General features: G+C 47.8%; 1 protein-coding gene across 1 annotated transcript in view; it reads right to left on the bottom strand.

The window, feature by feature from the left end:
* Positions 1-7,989, bottom strand: part of GGA2 (golgi associated, gamma adaptin ear containing, ARF binding protein 2) — a 34,017-nt gene extending 26,028 nt beyond the window's left edge. Inside the window, exon 1 of the mRNA XM_025916646.2 lies at positions 7,790-7,989. Coding sequence (XP_025772431.1) covers positions 7,790-7,892 — 103 coding nt within the window. The 5' untranslated portion in view covers positions 7,893-7,989. The remainder of the gene's footprint in view (positions 1-7,789) is intronic.
* Positions 7,990-16,184: the final 8,195 nt, after the last annotated feature.

The following is a 16,184-nucleotide window of genomic DNA, read 5'->3' as shown; positions in this document are numbered from 1 at the left end:
AGGGACAGGACCCTGGCTGTGCAGTTGGCCACCATCAGGCACAGTGTCTGGCACATGATGAGGCTGCAGTGAAGATCTGCTGACTGAATGAACACAAAAGCTCTTGTCCTACAAGAGACTCTACTTCCGGGGCAGGGGTTGGCCTGTGTGTGCCTCCTTCATGCCTCCCGTCAGGACTTCCCCACTTTGGCCCTGCAACGAGGGTGAGCAGGGACCAGAATCTGGGAGGTTAGTTGTAAGTTTCTGAACTGTGTGAACTAAGTTTAGAACATACCACAAGGCTCTAGGTGGCTCCACCTGGTCATCCCACCGTCTCCTCAAAAACAATACCCTTCAAACTAACCCTCAGCTTACTGAAGTGCTTTTTGAGCGTCCTATGTAAGAAGCTTCTCCACGTAACAGCGGCTTGTGTGGTCTAATAAAAGGACCTCCTCACGTTCACTCTTTAAAATGCTGTTCCTTTCCATAAACTTACACATTCCCAGGGACCCCAGATCCAATCATGCTAGGGTCCCCTGCACTGGACATTAGTATTTGGATGACATCTGAGGACATTAAGCGTCGAAGGCACGGGGGCACAGACAGAGACACCTCCAGAAGGAGCATTATCAGAAGGCCTAACTTAAGACCATGCTCCACTAAGGGGAGGAGGGGCGATCTTTGACCTTCCTGATGCTGGATGACAGCAGCTTCTTCTCCTGCTGCTGCTGCTGCCTACAATTTCTGTCTAGTCTCCCAGAAAGTGTGTCCATCACGTGTGTCCCACCCCAGACTAAACCAGGCTCTGCTCTCTCACAAAGGAGCTGCTGGGAGGCCTCTGTCCTAGGCTTTCCTAACTGCCACCCCAACTCCTTCCTGTCCAGTTCTCTGGGGCCTACCCACCTCTCCAGGGAAAGACCTTCCTGATCCTGACAGAGAAGATCTTTCAAGCTCTACAACAGGCTGATTCTAGGGTCCTGTTTCTGACATTATTCCTTTTGCCTGACCCTCTACTCCTCTCCTCAAAATCCTACCCCATTCTTCAAGGCCCATCTGACTTTCCACCTTCTCCCAAAACCTCCTCCCACTGCTCTAGCCCCCGAGATTCTCCTCCTTTCCAATTACTAAAGATCCCAGGGTCAAGCAGAGTATAACCTTTCCTGATGACAGTCACACTTCTGTCATGTGGAAGTCATGTGTCTGTCCACCTCAACAGTAAGACTCAAAACGCTAACACCATTCTGGCTGGCAATGCCCACATTCCCTCACCTGTTCCTCTTCAAAGCTCTTTCCCTATGCTATATCTTGAAAATCCTCTCCTGGGCGCCTGGATAGCTCGCTCAGTCGGTTGAGTGTCTGAGTCTCGATTTTGGCTCAGGTCATGATCTCATGGTCATGGTATCAAGCCCCGCGTTGGGCTCCACGCTCACAGCACAGAACCTGCTTGGGATTCTCTCTCTCTCCCTCTGCCTCTCTCCCACTTGAGCTCTCTCTCTCTCAAAATAAACAAACAAGGGACGCCTGGGTGGCTCAGTCAGTTGGGCATCCGACTTCGGCTCAGGTCATGATCTCGCAGTCGGTGAGTTCGAGCCCCGCGTCAGGCTCTGTGCTGACAGCTCAGAGCCTGGAGCCTGTTTCAGATTCTGTGTCTCCCTCTCTCTCTGACATTCCCCCGTTCATGCTCTGTCTCTCTCTGTCTCAAAATTGAATAAACGTTAAAAAAAATTTTTTTTTAATAAATAAATAAAAAATAAACAAACAAACATTAAAAAAAAAAAATACTCTAGAAGGCAAAAGCCATATATTCCCTGCAGTGCTTAGTACAATGTCTTACTCAAATGCACAAAATAATTACTCATGAAATAAATTATTTAAAGCAGTGACTCCGGAGATTCTGATTAAGGAGGTGTGACTCATCTAAAATAATTCTGTCCTATTTAAGCTTCTTGAAGTTTTAGTTCACTACAAGGTCAAGGCTGACGCCTCCAGGCATTCAGACCTCAACATGCAACTGGACCCAGAGGCAGAGACCTACAGAATCCAGCTTTCCTCCTCCGGCATCTCCCCACCCCCACCACCAAGTGAAAAGAGTTAGACAGGCACCAGCTTTTCCAAAGGAAGAAAATACTTCTATGAAATTAAGTCATGTTCCAAACCCTTAGCCAAGGCAAAGCAGCTAGATCTATACAGCGTAAGAGTTTCTTTTTTATTGGTATCATGAGGATTCCCTCAAAGTTTATCCCAGCCCCCAAATAATAGCAATAATAGTATTAGATGCTTTTTCTTTTTTTTTTTTTTTTTTTTTAAGAAGTTACTACGTGTCATACACCAGGCTGAGTGTTTTCCAAGCCTCCCTTCCTTCTAATCTTCAGAAGGGAGAACACCATCATCATCTCACCATTTTACAGGTAAAGAAGCCTACCCGGCCACAAAAACTGGAAAACAACAGGAACGGAACTTCAGTCCCAGGTCTGGCCCAAGCCGGGGCCCAAACATTTCTCAAGGTAAACTCAGTTCCTTGACAGAGACAAGGCCTCTTTGGGAACTAGTTTCTTCGATTTTCTCACCACTAAGTCATCAGCTCCCTAAAGCAAGAAGATCAGTCTCATTCACCTTCACATGCTCTAGCACCCAGAATAGTAATCGGCACAAAGATCTATTGAATGAATGAATGATTCACCCTTTGCTATACACAGTTTGACCAGTTGGCTGGACATATTTCTGACTCCAGGAGATGGGTATTCCAGTTCTGAAACAACTGGGTTTCCCAAAACATAATGCTGGCCTGTCAAGCTATCTCAGAGGCCTCGAGCAGCTCCAGAGAAAACGACCCCCAGGGGACCATCAGCTGGGTCTGATCAGGCCATGGCACTGACCCAGGTTTGTAGGATACCCATCTGCCCCAAGGAGTGGCTGGGGGCAAGCAGGGCATGGCCAAGGAAGAACTCAAAGAACCCCTTCTCTGTTTCTCGTGACTGCCACAGCCCTCCCCGGGGGCCATCCTAGTGGATTTATTTAGCTGGCACTTGGGCAGGACAAACAACACTACCACCATCTATCTGCTTAATAAAAGCAATGTTTCTATCCATTTCAAGCCTGCTGCAGGATGAGAGGTATTAAGAAAACAGCTGAGCCCTCCAGCCATGAGTGAAATAGCTCATCTAAGAGTGGCCAAATCAGAAGGCAAATCATCTCACACCAGCTGCCAACCAACCACTAGAGTCATGACTGTGGCGCTCTGAGCAGCCTGTGCTAGAAAGGGGAACCCTGGGGCTGTGGGGAAGCAAGCAGTCGCCTCAAGGAGCATTTAGAATTCAATCCTTCAGGAAGCACCACTGACCCCTACAGTAGTCCAGCGGTCATTCAACTAAGCACACTGGATGTGTCTTGGGTACCGAGACCCACCACAGGAATCTCCTATGCCATGCTCCAAGATAAAGAAGGAGCTCAGCCCGCCAGAAGCTGGGAGCATATAAATAGACTGCAATTTGACCACCCCAAACTCCAAAAGAGGCACAAAAGGGGGGCTGGAAGGAAGACAGGATACATCACCTGGGGGTAGGTCCAGGTGGAAGGAAGAAAGGGATTTACCGAGCACCCCACTTTAAGCACAGAAGATGGCAAATAGCCCCTGGCAGCACACCTGCAGCTACCATCCTAGAGACCGAGGGGCCCCAGTGCTGGTTGGAAGAGCATGGGACTGGCCAGAAAGCTAAAAGGCCCACTAAGAGGACAGTGAGTTAAATCAATTACAGTATACCCATATAAAGGGACATAGAGGTTTTCAGTAACAAAATGAGACAGATCTATGCAGTCATGTGGAACAGCAACCAAAATCAATTAAATTTGAGGGTAGAGGGTTACAGAATGCACAGAGCTGCTATTTGTATTTTAATTTTTTTAAATGTTTGTTTATTTTTGAGAGACAGAACATGAGCTGGGGAGGGGCAGAGAGAGAGAGAGAGACACAGAATCCATCCAAAGCAGGCTCTGGGCTGTGAGGTGTCAGCACAGAGCCCGATGTGGCTCGAACTCATGAGCTGTGAGATCATAACCTGAGCCGAAGACGCTTAACCAACTAAGGCACCCAGGTGCCCCGCTATTTGTATTTTTTTTTTAATGTTTACTTATTTTGACAGAGATAGCACGAGTGACAGAGGGGCAGAGAGAGAGTCTCGAACAGGCTCCACACTATCAGCACAGAGCACGATGTGGGGGCTCGACCTCACAAACCTCGAGATCATGACCTGAGCCGAAATGAACAGTCAGATCCTTAACCCACTGAGCCACCCAGGAACCCCTGCTATTTGTATTTTTAAAATATAAGCTTAGAGTAACAGCTTCCTGATGTTCCTTTGGAGAACTACTCCTCCCCAGCTCTAGGTCCAAAGTTTTTCTTTTTTTTTTTCTGCTAAGCCAATATGACTGAGTTTTCTCCCATTCACAGCTGAAAACACTAATAATAATAATATTTAACACTACATGCCAGGCACTATTCTAAGTGTTTCACATGTATTAACAACTCTAACAAGGACAGGTTACTACTATCCCCATCTTCGAGACACAGCTGCCCTGCCCGCTGAGGCCAGATCTGTTAGTGACCTGAACTTGGCAGTCATCAGACTGCAGCTAAAGTGACTTCTTCCTCCATCCAGCCCAGACTCAGGGAACGCAGCTATACTGTCCTTGCCATACCATCACCCCCTCCGTACCTCCTTGTCCTTCCTTAGCACCAAGTCCACTGTGCCCCACTCCCCCCATCCCGGCAAATCTAGTTTAAAGGTTTTTATTTTTTTTTAATGTTTAGAGAGAGAGAGAGAGAGAGAGAGAGAACGAACACGTGCGCAAGCAGGGGAGAGACAAAGAGATAGGGAGAGAGGATCCAAAGTGGGCTCTGCACTGACAGCAGAGAGCCCAATGCAGGGCTCGAACTCATAAACCCTGAAAGCATGACCCCAGCTGAAACTGGATGCTCAGCCTCAACCGACGGAGCCACCAAGGCATCCCCAGCAAATCTAGTTTCAACCGTAGTTTGCCTCCTCTGATCCTACTAGAGGTGGAGAATCACACAACCACGAAGACTAGAAGAAACATTTCTGATGTCCAATCAACACTTGGAGGTCCAAACTCAGAGGATCTCAAGTGTGAAGGAGGAACGTGATCCTGCCCCTCTCCCCGAGGGTACATTTGGCAATATCTGGAGACACTTTTGGTTTTATCTGGACATTTTGGTGTGTGCTACTGGCATCTAATGGATTGAGGCCAGAGATTCTACCAAGCATCTTATAATGCACAGGACAGGCCCCACAACACTGTTATGGAGCCCAATATGCCATTGATGTCAAGGTTGAGAAACCCTGTTCTCAACCATACAGGTGGGCTCCCTTTTGTTTCCCTTCCCAAACTTCCCCACTTCGTTCCTGGACCCCCTGGTTCCACTGCAGCCCCCAACACTCAGCAGGGAATGGGGGCAGTGATACTGAAACTTATTTGCATGTGTAATCATCTTTATCTCCTTCCCCAAACATTCAGAAAAACACAAGGTGCCCTTCTCTGTGAAGCCAAGTCACCCCTTTCTGCTCGGGCTCTGACCTCCCACAGCATCATCAAGCCCCTTGCCAGGAGCTACAGCACTGGACTTGGAATTTAAGGATAGTTCCTCAAAGGAACAACAGGCTAAAGAGGGGCTTACAAGTGCCCCTCTCCTTGTAAGATCTCCTTTACACCTGAATTCCCTCTAGCTACCCTCCCTCCTTCCTTTCACAAAGGCCATCAAAAAAAAAAAAAAAAAAAGGCTAGTGACCAGGGGCTACTCTCTCTCCCTACACCAAACTTTATGTTTCAGAGTCGTTGCCAACTCTTCAAAACTCAAGAGATTTTACATAAAAATGTAGGTTCTAGCTCTACCTGAACTAGAAGATCCAGCACCTTTGGGACAGTAGCCTAAAACGTCTGGGGCTAAAGAACCCCCTCCTCTGGCAGTCTTGTATCCTGTTAGCTCCTGTACCGGGTCAGCTGACAGCCATCCTTGCACCCAGCCCACCTGACTCTCTTTTTGGCAACTCCAGTCTAGGCATGTTCTCCACCAGCTAATTAGCCGCTTGTCCCCACCATTTAACTCAAAGATGCCTCATCAGTAACCTTTTAGTTGCCAAATTCAAAGTTCCCCCTTCTCCTGCCTGACCCACCTCCATCTTTCTGCAGCAAAGCTACCTACCAACTTGCACCCCTCCTTTGAGATCTGTGGCTCCCCGCCCTCCCAGCTCTCCCCCTGCCTGTGTCCGCTCCGCCCGTGTCAGGCTGCTTTCCCCACCTGCTTCCTAAATGGTGAGGTCCTCCACGCTCCATCTGCAAACCTCTGCTCTGGAAAAGCTCTCTGTCAATGAACTGAAGATTCCCACAAAAAGAGAAGGTCTCTTTTTGGCTGTGCCACCTGCACGTCAAACTCCACAACTCAACCATCCCTTCCTTCTTAAACAAGTCCTCCTCACAGGTGAGTCATTTCTAACCAACCAGTTACCCGGAGTCCGAACCCAGAGATCCACCCCAGACTTCTTCTGGTCTCCTGCCTCCATTTAAATGCATCAAGGCTGCGGGCTGTGCCTACTAATGATTTCTACTGTCAGTCCCAATGCCTTTGTCCTTCTTCAGCCCCCCAACACTACCGAAAGACCTTTTGTATTTACTCTCCTCCTTAACCAGTTTGGCTCCACATGACTGCAGGTAATGCTGTTAATAGGTGTACGGGATCAGATTCTCCAGCTGAAAACTCCACCCCAACCCCACCCCAGAATAAGATATAAACTCCTTTCTGCAGCATACAAGCCCCAATTAGCCCTGCAGCCTCTTTTCCAGGCTTTGTTCTTCAGGCTTTGCACTCTAGCACTACCAACTACTGGTTCCGAGAATGCTCCACGCTCTCTTGTCCCCAGCTTTTGCACATGCAGTTTCTTGTGCTTGAGAGATGTTCTTGCCTACACTGTCCACTTAAATGCTAGATCTGCTGTGACAATCCCCAGGTAAACAGATCAACTCCTACCACCACTGTGGGCCCCCACCCCCAATGTCCATTAGTTATGACAAGGTGCCCTTACTGTGGGCTTGGACCCATTAAACAATGTCTTTGTGATCAAGGGCCCTGTGTTATGCATCTCAGAGGATTTCCAGCACCTAGCAGAGCCCAATACAAGCTGCACGGTCTCTGTCCTCTTTGAATTTCAATGCCTCATCCGTAACACAAGGACATAACAACCCCAACCCCCGAGGGCTGTCGTGAAGCTAACCATACACATAAGTCCGGCCAGAGTAAACACGCGCAAAAGGTATAAAGGGCTTGTTTTGACACTGACGACCGCAGCCAGCCAGCGATCTGTGCTAGCTCCAAAGAGACCGCAAGAGGCTGCCTGGCTTGCACGAATAAAACCAGTCCCCTTCAGTGTAAACGTCCCCATCTCCAAAACGTGGTTAATAATAGAAGCTGCCTCTTGGGGTCGTAATGAGGTTTAACAAAGGCTGGACTGCTTCTAGCAGAGTACTTGACACAAAAGAAAAGCTCAACAAACGCTAGCCATTACGTTTTTAAGGTTTATGAGCTACGACGACAGTGATGGTGGGCAGTGGCAGGGAGCAGAGCACGTAGACTCGGGCCCGCCGCGCCGCACCCGGGCCGATCCCCGCACCCCGGCCGAGCCCAGCCCCCTCCCCGCGGCCACCTGCCCGCCGCCGCGTCCGAAGAAAGGCCTGGGGAGCCGGGAAGCCAGGCCTCACGTGTGGCTCTGGGCCCGTGCCGAGGGGCGGCCCCGCTACTCACTGAGCCACAGCTCCAGCGCTGCTGCCGGCCCCGGGGGCCCTTCGGCCGACTCCGCCCCTGCCGCGGCCTCGGCCCCCGCAGGCACCGTTGCCGCCGCCGCCATGGCCCAAACCCCGCTGTTCAAGCCACTGCCGCCCCTTCCCCTCTGGCTGCCGCCGCCGCCGTCCGGCGCGCTCCGGGGCTGCCGACGCGGCAGGCGCGGGTTTGGCACGTGATGGGCGGGGCCATGTGAGGCCCCGCCCACCGTTCCGGCCCCCGCCTCCCTGCGGTCTTAGGGGCCCGGGGAGGTATCTTACCAAGATGCTTCCCCTCTGTCGGGGCTGCGTTCGCCCGGTCTTCTCCACCAGCAATGGGATCAAAGCCCATCAAGCCAACTTCGCGAGGCCTGCGCGCTCTCCTCCTTTTGGAGTAGGCTTGTCGGATGAAATGCAGGACGCTCACTTAAATTTGATTTCAGATAAACTCGGTATAGTTTGGGGGTATTTTTAACCAGCGGGGTCTTGCGCCACAGCACCTTCTCTGAAATGACACGCCCGCTCTCCTCTATACTCCCTTATTTTCTCCATCGTACATTACACCATAGATATACTACAGGTTTGCTTATTTTGCTAAAGGATAATTTTTCCCGAAAAAGTCATGATTCTCACACATATTGAAATGAGCACGTATTAAATATTTTAACTAATTAGAAGGGCAGCAAGCAGATGCTATAATCCATTCAAAAGAGAAAAAAGGTTGGGGCGTCTGCTGGCTCAGTTGCTAAGGATGAGAGTCGGTTTTGTGGTTGATAAGTTCAAGCCCTACACTGGGTGTAGAGATTACTTAAAAATAAAATGTTAACCAAAAAAGCTTAAAAAGGTAAATTTATACAGAATAACGGAATGTTGGAACATATGGACAAAGGGACACAAAACCAGCTTTTCCATCAGCAGTGAGGGTTGCATCACTATCATTCATCTATGAGTAACCGCCTTGTGAGATGTCTGTGCCATGAAGAAAGGCAATGCATAATTTTCCTTCCAAGCACAAATTGTCGACTCCATTGTCTGTTTCGCCCCACTAATAAAAGCAAAAACTCTATGCTTCTATAACCCCAGGTGCCAATAAATATTTGTTGAATGGCCAAATGAACCCTAGAAGCAGTAAGAGGTAGCTGTGGGGCTTTGTCCCCTCTCTGAAAGAGTACATCAGCCTTTCTAATTTTGACCTCAAACTTTCTCATTGATCAAGCTCTTAACAGGCAAAAAGCCTCAATGAGGAAAGCATCCCGTGATGGGAAACAAAACTACCCCCTCAAGCAAGAAGGACCACCCTGAGCCAGCAAGACCCGTCCTACCTGACCCTAAGACAATCGTGACCTGATCTTCACTGCCCACTTGCAGTACCCACCGACCTTTGTCCCACATTTTCCTTACATAAACCTGGAAGTGCTTTTGGCACTTTGGAGACAGTCTTTGAGATGTTACACGGCTCACAGAAATAAATCCCTTTCTTGTTTCACTCTCCCCCTACCCCCCTTGGCTCTCTGCTTTTGGATTTTGTCAGCAGTGAATGGCCAGACCTGGTCTGTTTGGGACCTCCAGAGCTAGGTGCTTGCTCTTGGCACCCTTTCGGCCCAGTGATATCCTTACCCCAAATAAATACACAATCTAAGTGAAGTACAACCGTTGTGCTGTTTCAAAATAAGCCTAGCCACACACATCTCCTGCTGGCAGATTGCTGCCCATAGCACCCTTCTATATGGAAACTGTCACAAAAAGGCTCTACACGTTTTTGTATGCCTGCTTCTAAGCTACCTTTTTTTTTTCTTTAACGTTTATTTATTTTTGAGATAGAGAGAAACAGAGCGTAAGCAGGGGAAGGGCAGAGAAAGGGGGAGACACAGAATCTGAAGCAGGCTCCAGGCTCTGAGCCGTCAGCACAGAGCTCGATGCGGGACTCAAACCCATGAACTGTGAGATCATGACCTGAGCCGAAGTCGGATGCTTAACCAAGTAAGCCACCCAGGTGCCCCTATGCTAAACCTTTTACCTGTCTTAGTAAACAAGTTGCTATAACACAATATCCCAGACAGGGTGGACTAAACAACAGACATTTCTCACAGGTCTGGAGGCTGGGAAGTCCAAACGTGCTGCAGATTGGGTCCCTGGTAAGGCCTCACTTCCTGGTCTGCAGAGGGCTGTCTTCATGCTGTGTGCTCACAAAGTGGGGGGAGAGGAGGCAGCGGAGGGAGGTGGGAAGAGAGGGAAGAGGGAGAAAGCATGCCCGTGGTCTCGTTCTCTTATAAAGACACTAATCCCTTCATGAGCACCCCACCCTTGTGACCACATCTAAACCTAATTAACTCCCAAAGCCAACCCGGTCCAAATACCATCACATCGGGAGTTAGAGCTTCAACAAGAATTTTAGGAGACACCTTCCAACTAGAACATTATTCATATAGGAGACATTTTGTATTTCAATGAAAACTGCATTGTCTATAGCACATCCTTCTGTTATCTTTTTCTGGTTCTTTGGGAATTATGTTACATCTCTGAAAGCTGTAGGTTAAATAAAAGCAATGAAAAGTTACGGTCTATAGGCATGCAAATGAATTCTGTCCCAGGAAGATACAACCCTCTCCATGTGGAAAAACCAGTTTGTCTCCATCTGCACGTTCATTTCGATATTCCTGAGCTATAAATGTGTCTGTACTTTGGATTCTCCTTTGAACTGGCTGTAACATCTCATCAGTGTCTTCATTAAAGAGTCAAATAAGATCTTTTTTTTTTAATGTGTATTTATTTTTGAGAGAGGGAGAGACAGAGTGCAAGCTGGGGAGGGGCAGAGAGAGAGGGAGACACAGAATCCAAAGCAGGCTCCAGGCTCCGAGCTGTCATGCACAGAGCCCGACGTGGGGCTTGAACTCACAAACCATTGAGATCATGGCCTGAGCTGAAGTCGGACGCTCAACCGACTGAGCCACCCAGGCGCCCCTGGAGTCAAATAAAATCTTTAACACATGCCCATCTCTTAAAAATTCTAAACACCTGGCAACACTACAGCTGGGCTTCCTCACTGCAACAAATGTCTGGCGATGACTAGAGACTGGGCCCTGTAGAGGGGCAGGAGTTCGTCTGCCGGGAACCATCCATCACTTCCTAAATATTTCTTACACCTGGTTCCTGATTTTAAGCAACTCCACTCATTTAATATTTTGACATGTAGATCAGTAGTTTTCCAACTGGTATTTGCATCACCTGAAGGGCTTATTAAAACACATAACGCAGGGCCTGACCCACACAGTTTCTAATTCAGTGGGTCCGGGGTGAGGCCCAAGAATCTTTCTAACTAGTCCCCAGGCGATGCTGATGCCGATCACTGGTCTAGGGACCACAACCGAAAGGTAAAAGGGTAAATGGGCAGGAAGGAAGTGTATTGGGAGTTCAGAGTAGTGGTTGGGTTCATAGATCACTGAACTTCTGGCACTTTATAGATGCAAAATAATTATTGGTGGAGCCGGAATCCTCTGGCTCTCCCTAGCTAGCTCTCAGCACCAGATGGGGCTAATTGTACCTCGAGTCCTTTCTTTTGCTTGTCCTGTTCCCTCAGCCTGGAACAATCTCAACATCCTGTCAAACTACCTCAGCACTGGGCTGCCAGATTTAGCCAATAAAAATAGAGGAAGCCCAGCTAAATCTGAATTTCAGACAAACAATTTTTTAGCATGAGTATGTCCTAAACATTGCATGGGACTTACTTTTACTAAAAAAAATTATTCATGGGGCACCTGGGTGGCTCAGTCAGTTGAGCATCCGACTTTGGCTCAGGTCATGATCTTGCAATTGTGAGTCCGAGCGCTGTGTCAGGCTCTGTGCTGACAGCTCAGAGCCTGGAGCCGGCTTCGGATTCTGTGTCTCCCTCTCTCTCTGCTCCTCCCCTGTTTGTGCTCCCTCTCTCTCAAAAATAAATAAACATTAAAAAAATATTCACTATTTATCTGAAATCAAAATTAAAAGGCAAAAACCCAACTCCTTCTAAAGAAAGCGTTCCCCACTGGCTTCCTCCGCCTACCCCAGGATATCCATATCCCTATACCACTTTGATGGCCTCTCCACCATCACCTCCACACTTACATTATTGTAATTGTTAGTCTCACATGAGACTCTCATCTCTTAGAGGTGGGGACCTTCTCTTTCGTTCTCTGTTCTTTTCAAACTTAACAAATAAATGTAAATACACACACACACATATAAGTATATAAATAATTGGGGGTGAGAAATACCTGTGGACTGAGCATCTGTAATTAATGAGCCCTTATTATTCCTCTCCACCTTTCCAGGCCTAACAGGGCCTGGCACACGATAGGTATTCGTCAAGTGAATGAATAAAGACAGGATTAAATGGATTCAGTCTAGAGGGGTTCTCCAGGTAAAGAAGGCCTCCCTTCCTTGGCTGGGCTGTCCTACTGCAATCAGGATTGGGGGAGGGGTGGTAGTGGGCAGAGCTGAGGGGCAGCCCAGAGGGAAAGGCCATGGCCCTAACATTTGGCCCAGCTATGCAGGATAAGCTGGAGATCCCCAGGGCATCATAATAAGCATGAATGCCAAGACAAACTTGTACTGACTTCTAAATTAAAAAAAAAACAAAACTCATTTCCTGTTATTCACTAATGAAAATAGTAGCCACAAATGATGTGAAGTTCCTGCACACTGCAAGTCAGAATTCTAACTAAACATAGTGACTTTGGCAACGCCAGCGCCTGTGCACTTGACTGCTCACCCTGACCATCCAACTTAATCAGAGGCAGATCTGGGCTTTTACTCAACGGTATCTACTAAGCACCCACCAGTGAACCAGTGCCATTCTCAGCACTAGGGGTACAATGGTGAAGACAGAAGAGGCCCCTGTTCTCGTGGATTCTCCAGTCTGACACTAACAAATAAGTGCAGAATTGCTTACATACACAATTAGTTACGCAATCGATTCCAATTGTGTGCTTTGGAAAAGAATAGGGTGCTGATGATTAATGACAACAGGAAGACCTTCTGGGAGGCAGTCAAAGGTCTCCCTGAGGTGATAGCCGGGCTGGGATCTGAAGGCTAAGAAAAATGTGACCAGGCAAAGCCAGAGAAGAGCGGGTTGGACTCGCCTTCCAGTCACAGAGAACAGTAGTTAGCACGAAGGCAGGAAGGAGACATGTCTAGGGCCCTCGGGAGGGCATATGTGGCTGGAGGCCAGACAAGAAGGCACGTGAGGGGCAGTAACGGATGAGGCTGTGATAAGGATGCATGGCTTCATCATGACAACAGCTCTCCTCATGCCTCATTTTCTAATCCTCTCCCACCAGGTCTGGTTCTGCTCAAATCTCTGCAGCAAAGCTGCCAAAACGATCTTTCCAATAGCCCACAAACCTGATCGTGTCCCTTCCCTGCTCAAAACATTTCAATGGCTCCTCACCTTCCACCTCCCAAAGACTTAATTAATTCATGTCTTCACTAACTGAACCCCCACTTTGTTCAGGTGCCCACTGTTCCCCAACCCCGCCATGTACCTCAGGGAAGAGCTGGCCCTGCCCCCAGCTCTGGGTCTGACTGATCTATGAGGATGTCTCTCCTACTTCCCCAGAAGTTCAAGAATGGGGAAGTAGAGCCGTGAAGGGTGCTTGGAGAAGTTCCCTTACTTTTAGAGAGAGAGTCACAGAAAGCCACTATTGCTGACAAGACATGAAGGAGGAAATGCGGAGAGGCCCAACCACTTAAGCCAGCCAATTAATTGCAAGCAGAGGCAATCAACCAGAGGCTGTTGGCTGAGGCCAATATAGTAGAGATGGAAAGACCCTGGGTCCTTACTGATGTCCTGAACGTTTAATTAACCAACCCTAGAGCCTGCCTTACCCCTGAACTTCCTGTCACATGAAATACTAAATCTTGTTTTAAGCTGGTTTGAATCTGGGTTTTTTGGTTTTGTGTTTGTTTGTTTGTTTTTTGCATCAGACGGCACACTGATACCCTTAACCTGGCAAAGAAGGGCCATTTGGAATTTCCCTCTGCCTGTTTTCTCAGCCACTTTGACACCCCCTCAACTCCTACCCTTAGTTCCAATCATGCCCACCTTTGTGAAGTTCTCCTTTCCTCCTTCTGCTTGGAATACCCTTCCAACCCTCACAGACCTGGGAAACTCCTACACATCCCTCAGGACCCAGTTCAAAGGTCAGTTTATCTGTAAAGCCTTCTGGCACCTCTGAACAGATTAAAAGCCTCTCTCTCTGGACCCTGCTATCACTCAGAGGTCCTCACTTTCTAAGTACTCATCACTCTAGTCCCTGGGAAGGTAGGAATTTTGTCATAAGACAAATATATTAACTGATGAATATACCACATCCAATTTTAGTTCCCACTGCACATCCTTCTATATTGAACTATTCCATTTGTCCCCATCCTTTACTTTAGAGTCTGTGTCAAAAGTCTATGTCTCACAGAGGGGTGCCTGGCTGCCTCAGTCGGTGCAACATGTGACCCTGGACTCTGAGGTTGTGGGTTTGGGTCCCATGTTGGGTGTAGAGATTACTTAAAAATAACACTTCTCGGGGCGCCTGGGTGGCGCAGTCGGTTAAGCGTCTGACTTCAGCCGGGTCACGATCTCGCGGTCCGTGAGTTCGAGCTCCGCATCAGGCTCTGGGCTGATGGCTTGGAGCCTGGAGCCTGTTTCCGATTCTGTGTCTCCCTCTCTCTCTGCCCCTCCCCTGTTCATGCTCTGTCTCTCTCTGTCCCAAAAATAAATAAAAAACGTTGAAAAAAAAATTAAAAAAAAAATAACACTTCTCTTTTAAAAAGTTAAATTTATATGTATATATATTTCTAAATGTTTTTATTTATTTTTGAAGGAGAGAGAGGGAGACAGAGCATGAGTGGGGGAGGAGCAGAGAGAGGGGGAGACACAGAATTCAAAGCAGGCTCCAGGCTCTGAGCTCTCAGCAGAGCCCAATGAGGGGCCCAAACCCACAAACTGTGAGATCATGACCTAAGCTGAAGTCAGATGCTTAACCAACTGAGCCACACAGGTGCCCCCAAAATAAAATATTTTTTAAAAGTCTATGTATCATAGATAGATGGATTCAAAGCAAATTACAGGCAGTGGACCAGACTGTTAACTACAATTGCATATCTTGCAGGAGAGAAGCTTGCAATGAAAGCAATGCTGGGAAACTATTAGAATTTGGCAGAGTTGGACCAGCTGATGACTATCACTTCTGAAAACACTAGTCTGACGGACGGGGCTCTTATTTTCTTCACAAGATCGTCACTTGATTCCCTACTACATGTCAGGCAACAGGCCAGGTACCAGTTATAACCAAGAATGAGACAAACTTCCTGCCAGTCCTAATCTCAGGTTCTTTAGAGTAAGCCAGGCAGTAAACATGGATAAGTACACTAGATAATCTCATATAGTAAGCTGGCCTGCAGAGGAAAGACAAGGGGAGCAGACACGTTAGAAACTGCAGTCTCAGACGGACAAGAGTGGGTTTGGTGGGTTTGCAGATACAGATTCAAGCTCTTGTAAGGTTCAGCTGGAAGCCCTCCCCTTTGGATCTACGACAGCCTACCTCTTTCAACAAATTCCTTTTGTGGCTTAAATCAGTCTGAGTGTGTTTCTAGGTTTTGCAACCAAGATCGCCATTTCTAAGAATGAAATTACTGGTGGTGGTGACAATGGTAATCGATAACATTTAAGTGCCAGGCACAGTTTTGGAACTTTACAGACATCATCTATTTTAACCCTTACCACTCTGAGACACGAACAATTGTTATCCCCGTTTTACAGATGAGGAAACCGAGGTAAAGCAGATATGGTTAACTAGGCAGTAGAACTGGGTTTTGAGTCTAGACAGTTGGCCTCTGTGGCCTTTACCACTTCACCGTGCTCTCAAAAGTGCTGGGGGATGGACTTGAGGTTATTTCAAATGTGTGACATCCCTTCACACACACACACACACACGGTCTTGAGCAAAACCCCCAGTCTGAAAACCCAGGCTTCCTCCAACTGAGGACGTGGCAGCAGCTTTATCAACTCACGAGCCAGAGTTCCTTGTAACCATCCTGTGTGTCATAGAAACAGAAGCTCTGATGTATCACTCAGTAAGGAGTTGACCTTGGGCTCTGGGTTGTCATAAGCCTGAGTTAAAATCCTTGCTTTGCCTCATACTATAACCTCAGAACAGTTCATCAACTCTTCTGTGCCTCAGTTTCCCTACCTGTGACACAGATATGAGACTACCTTCCTCATGTGGTTCTGGAAATTGAGTAAGGATGGACTACAATGTTTACCAGCATAATATGAGGCACAGCAGTGGTCGAGGCTCACATATGTGCACGATAAACCCTAAGTATTAGTATTCTGCATCTCCTTCTGTGGG

Source organism: Puma concolor, chromosome E3 (assembly GCF_028749965.1).
Source record: "Puma concolor isolate L17-30 chromosome E3, mPumCon1.1.hap2, whole genome shotgun sequence".
In the NCBI taxonomy this organism is placed as follows: Eukaryota; Metazoa; Chordata; class Mammalia; order Carnivora; family Felidae; genus Puma; species Puma concolor.
This window is presented reverse-complemented; position numbering and strand designations above follow the sequence as displayed.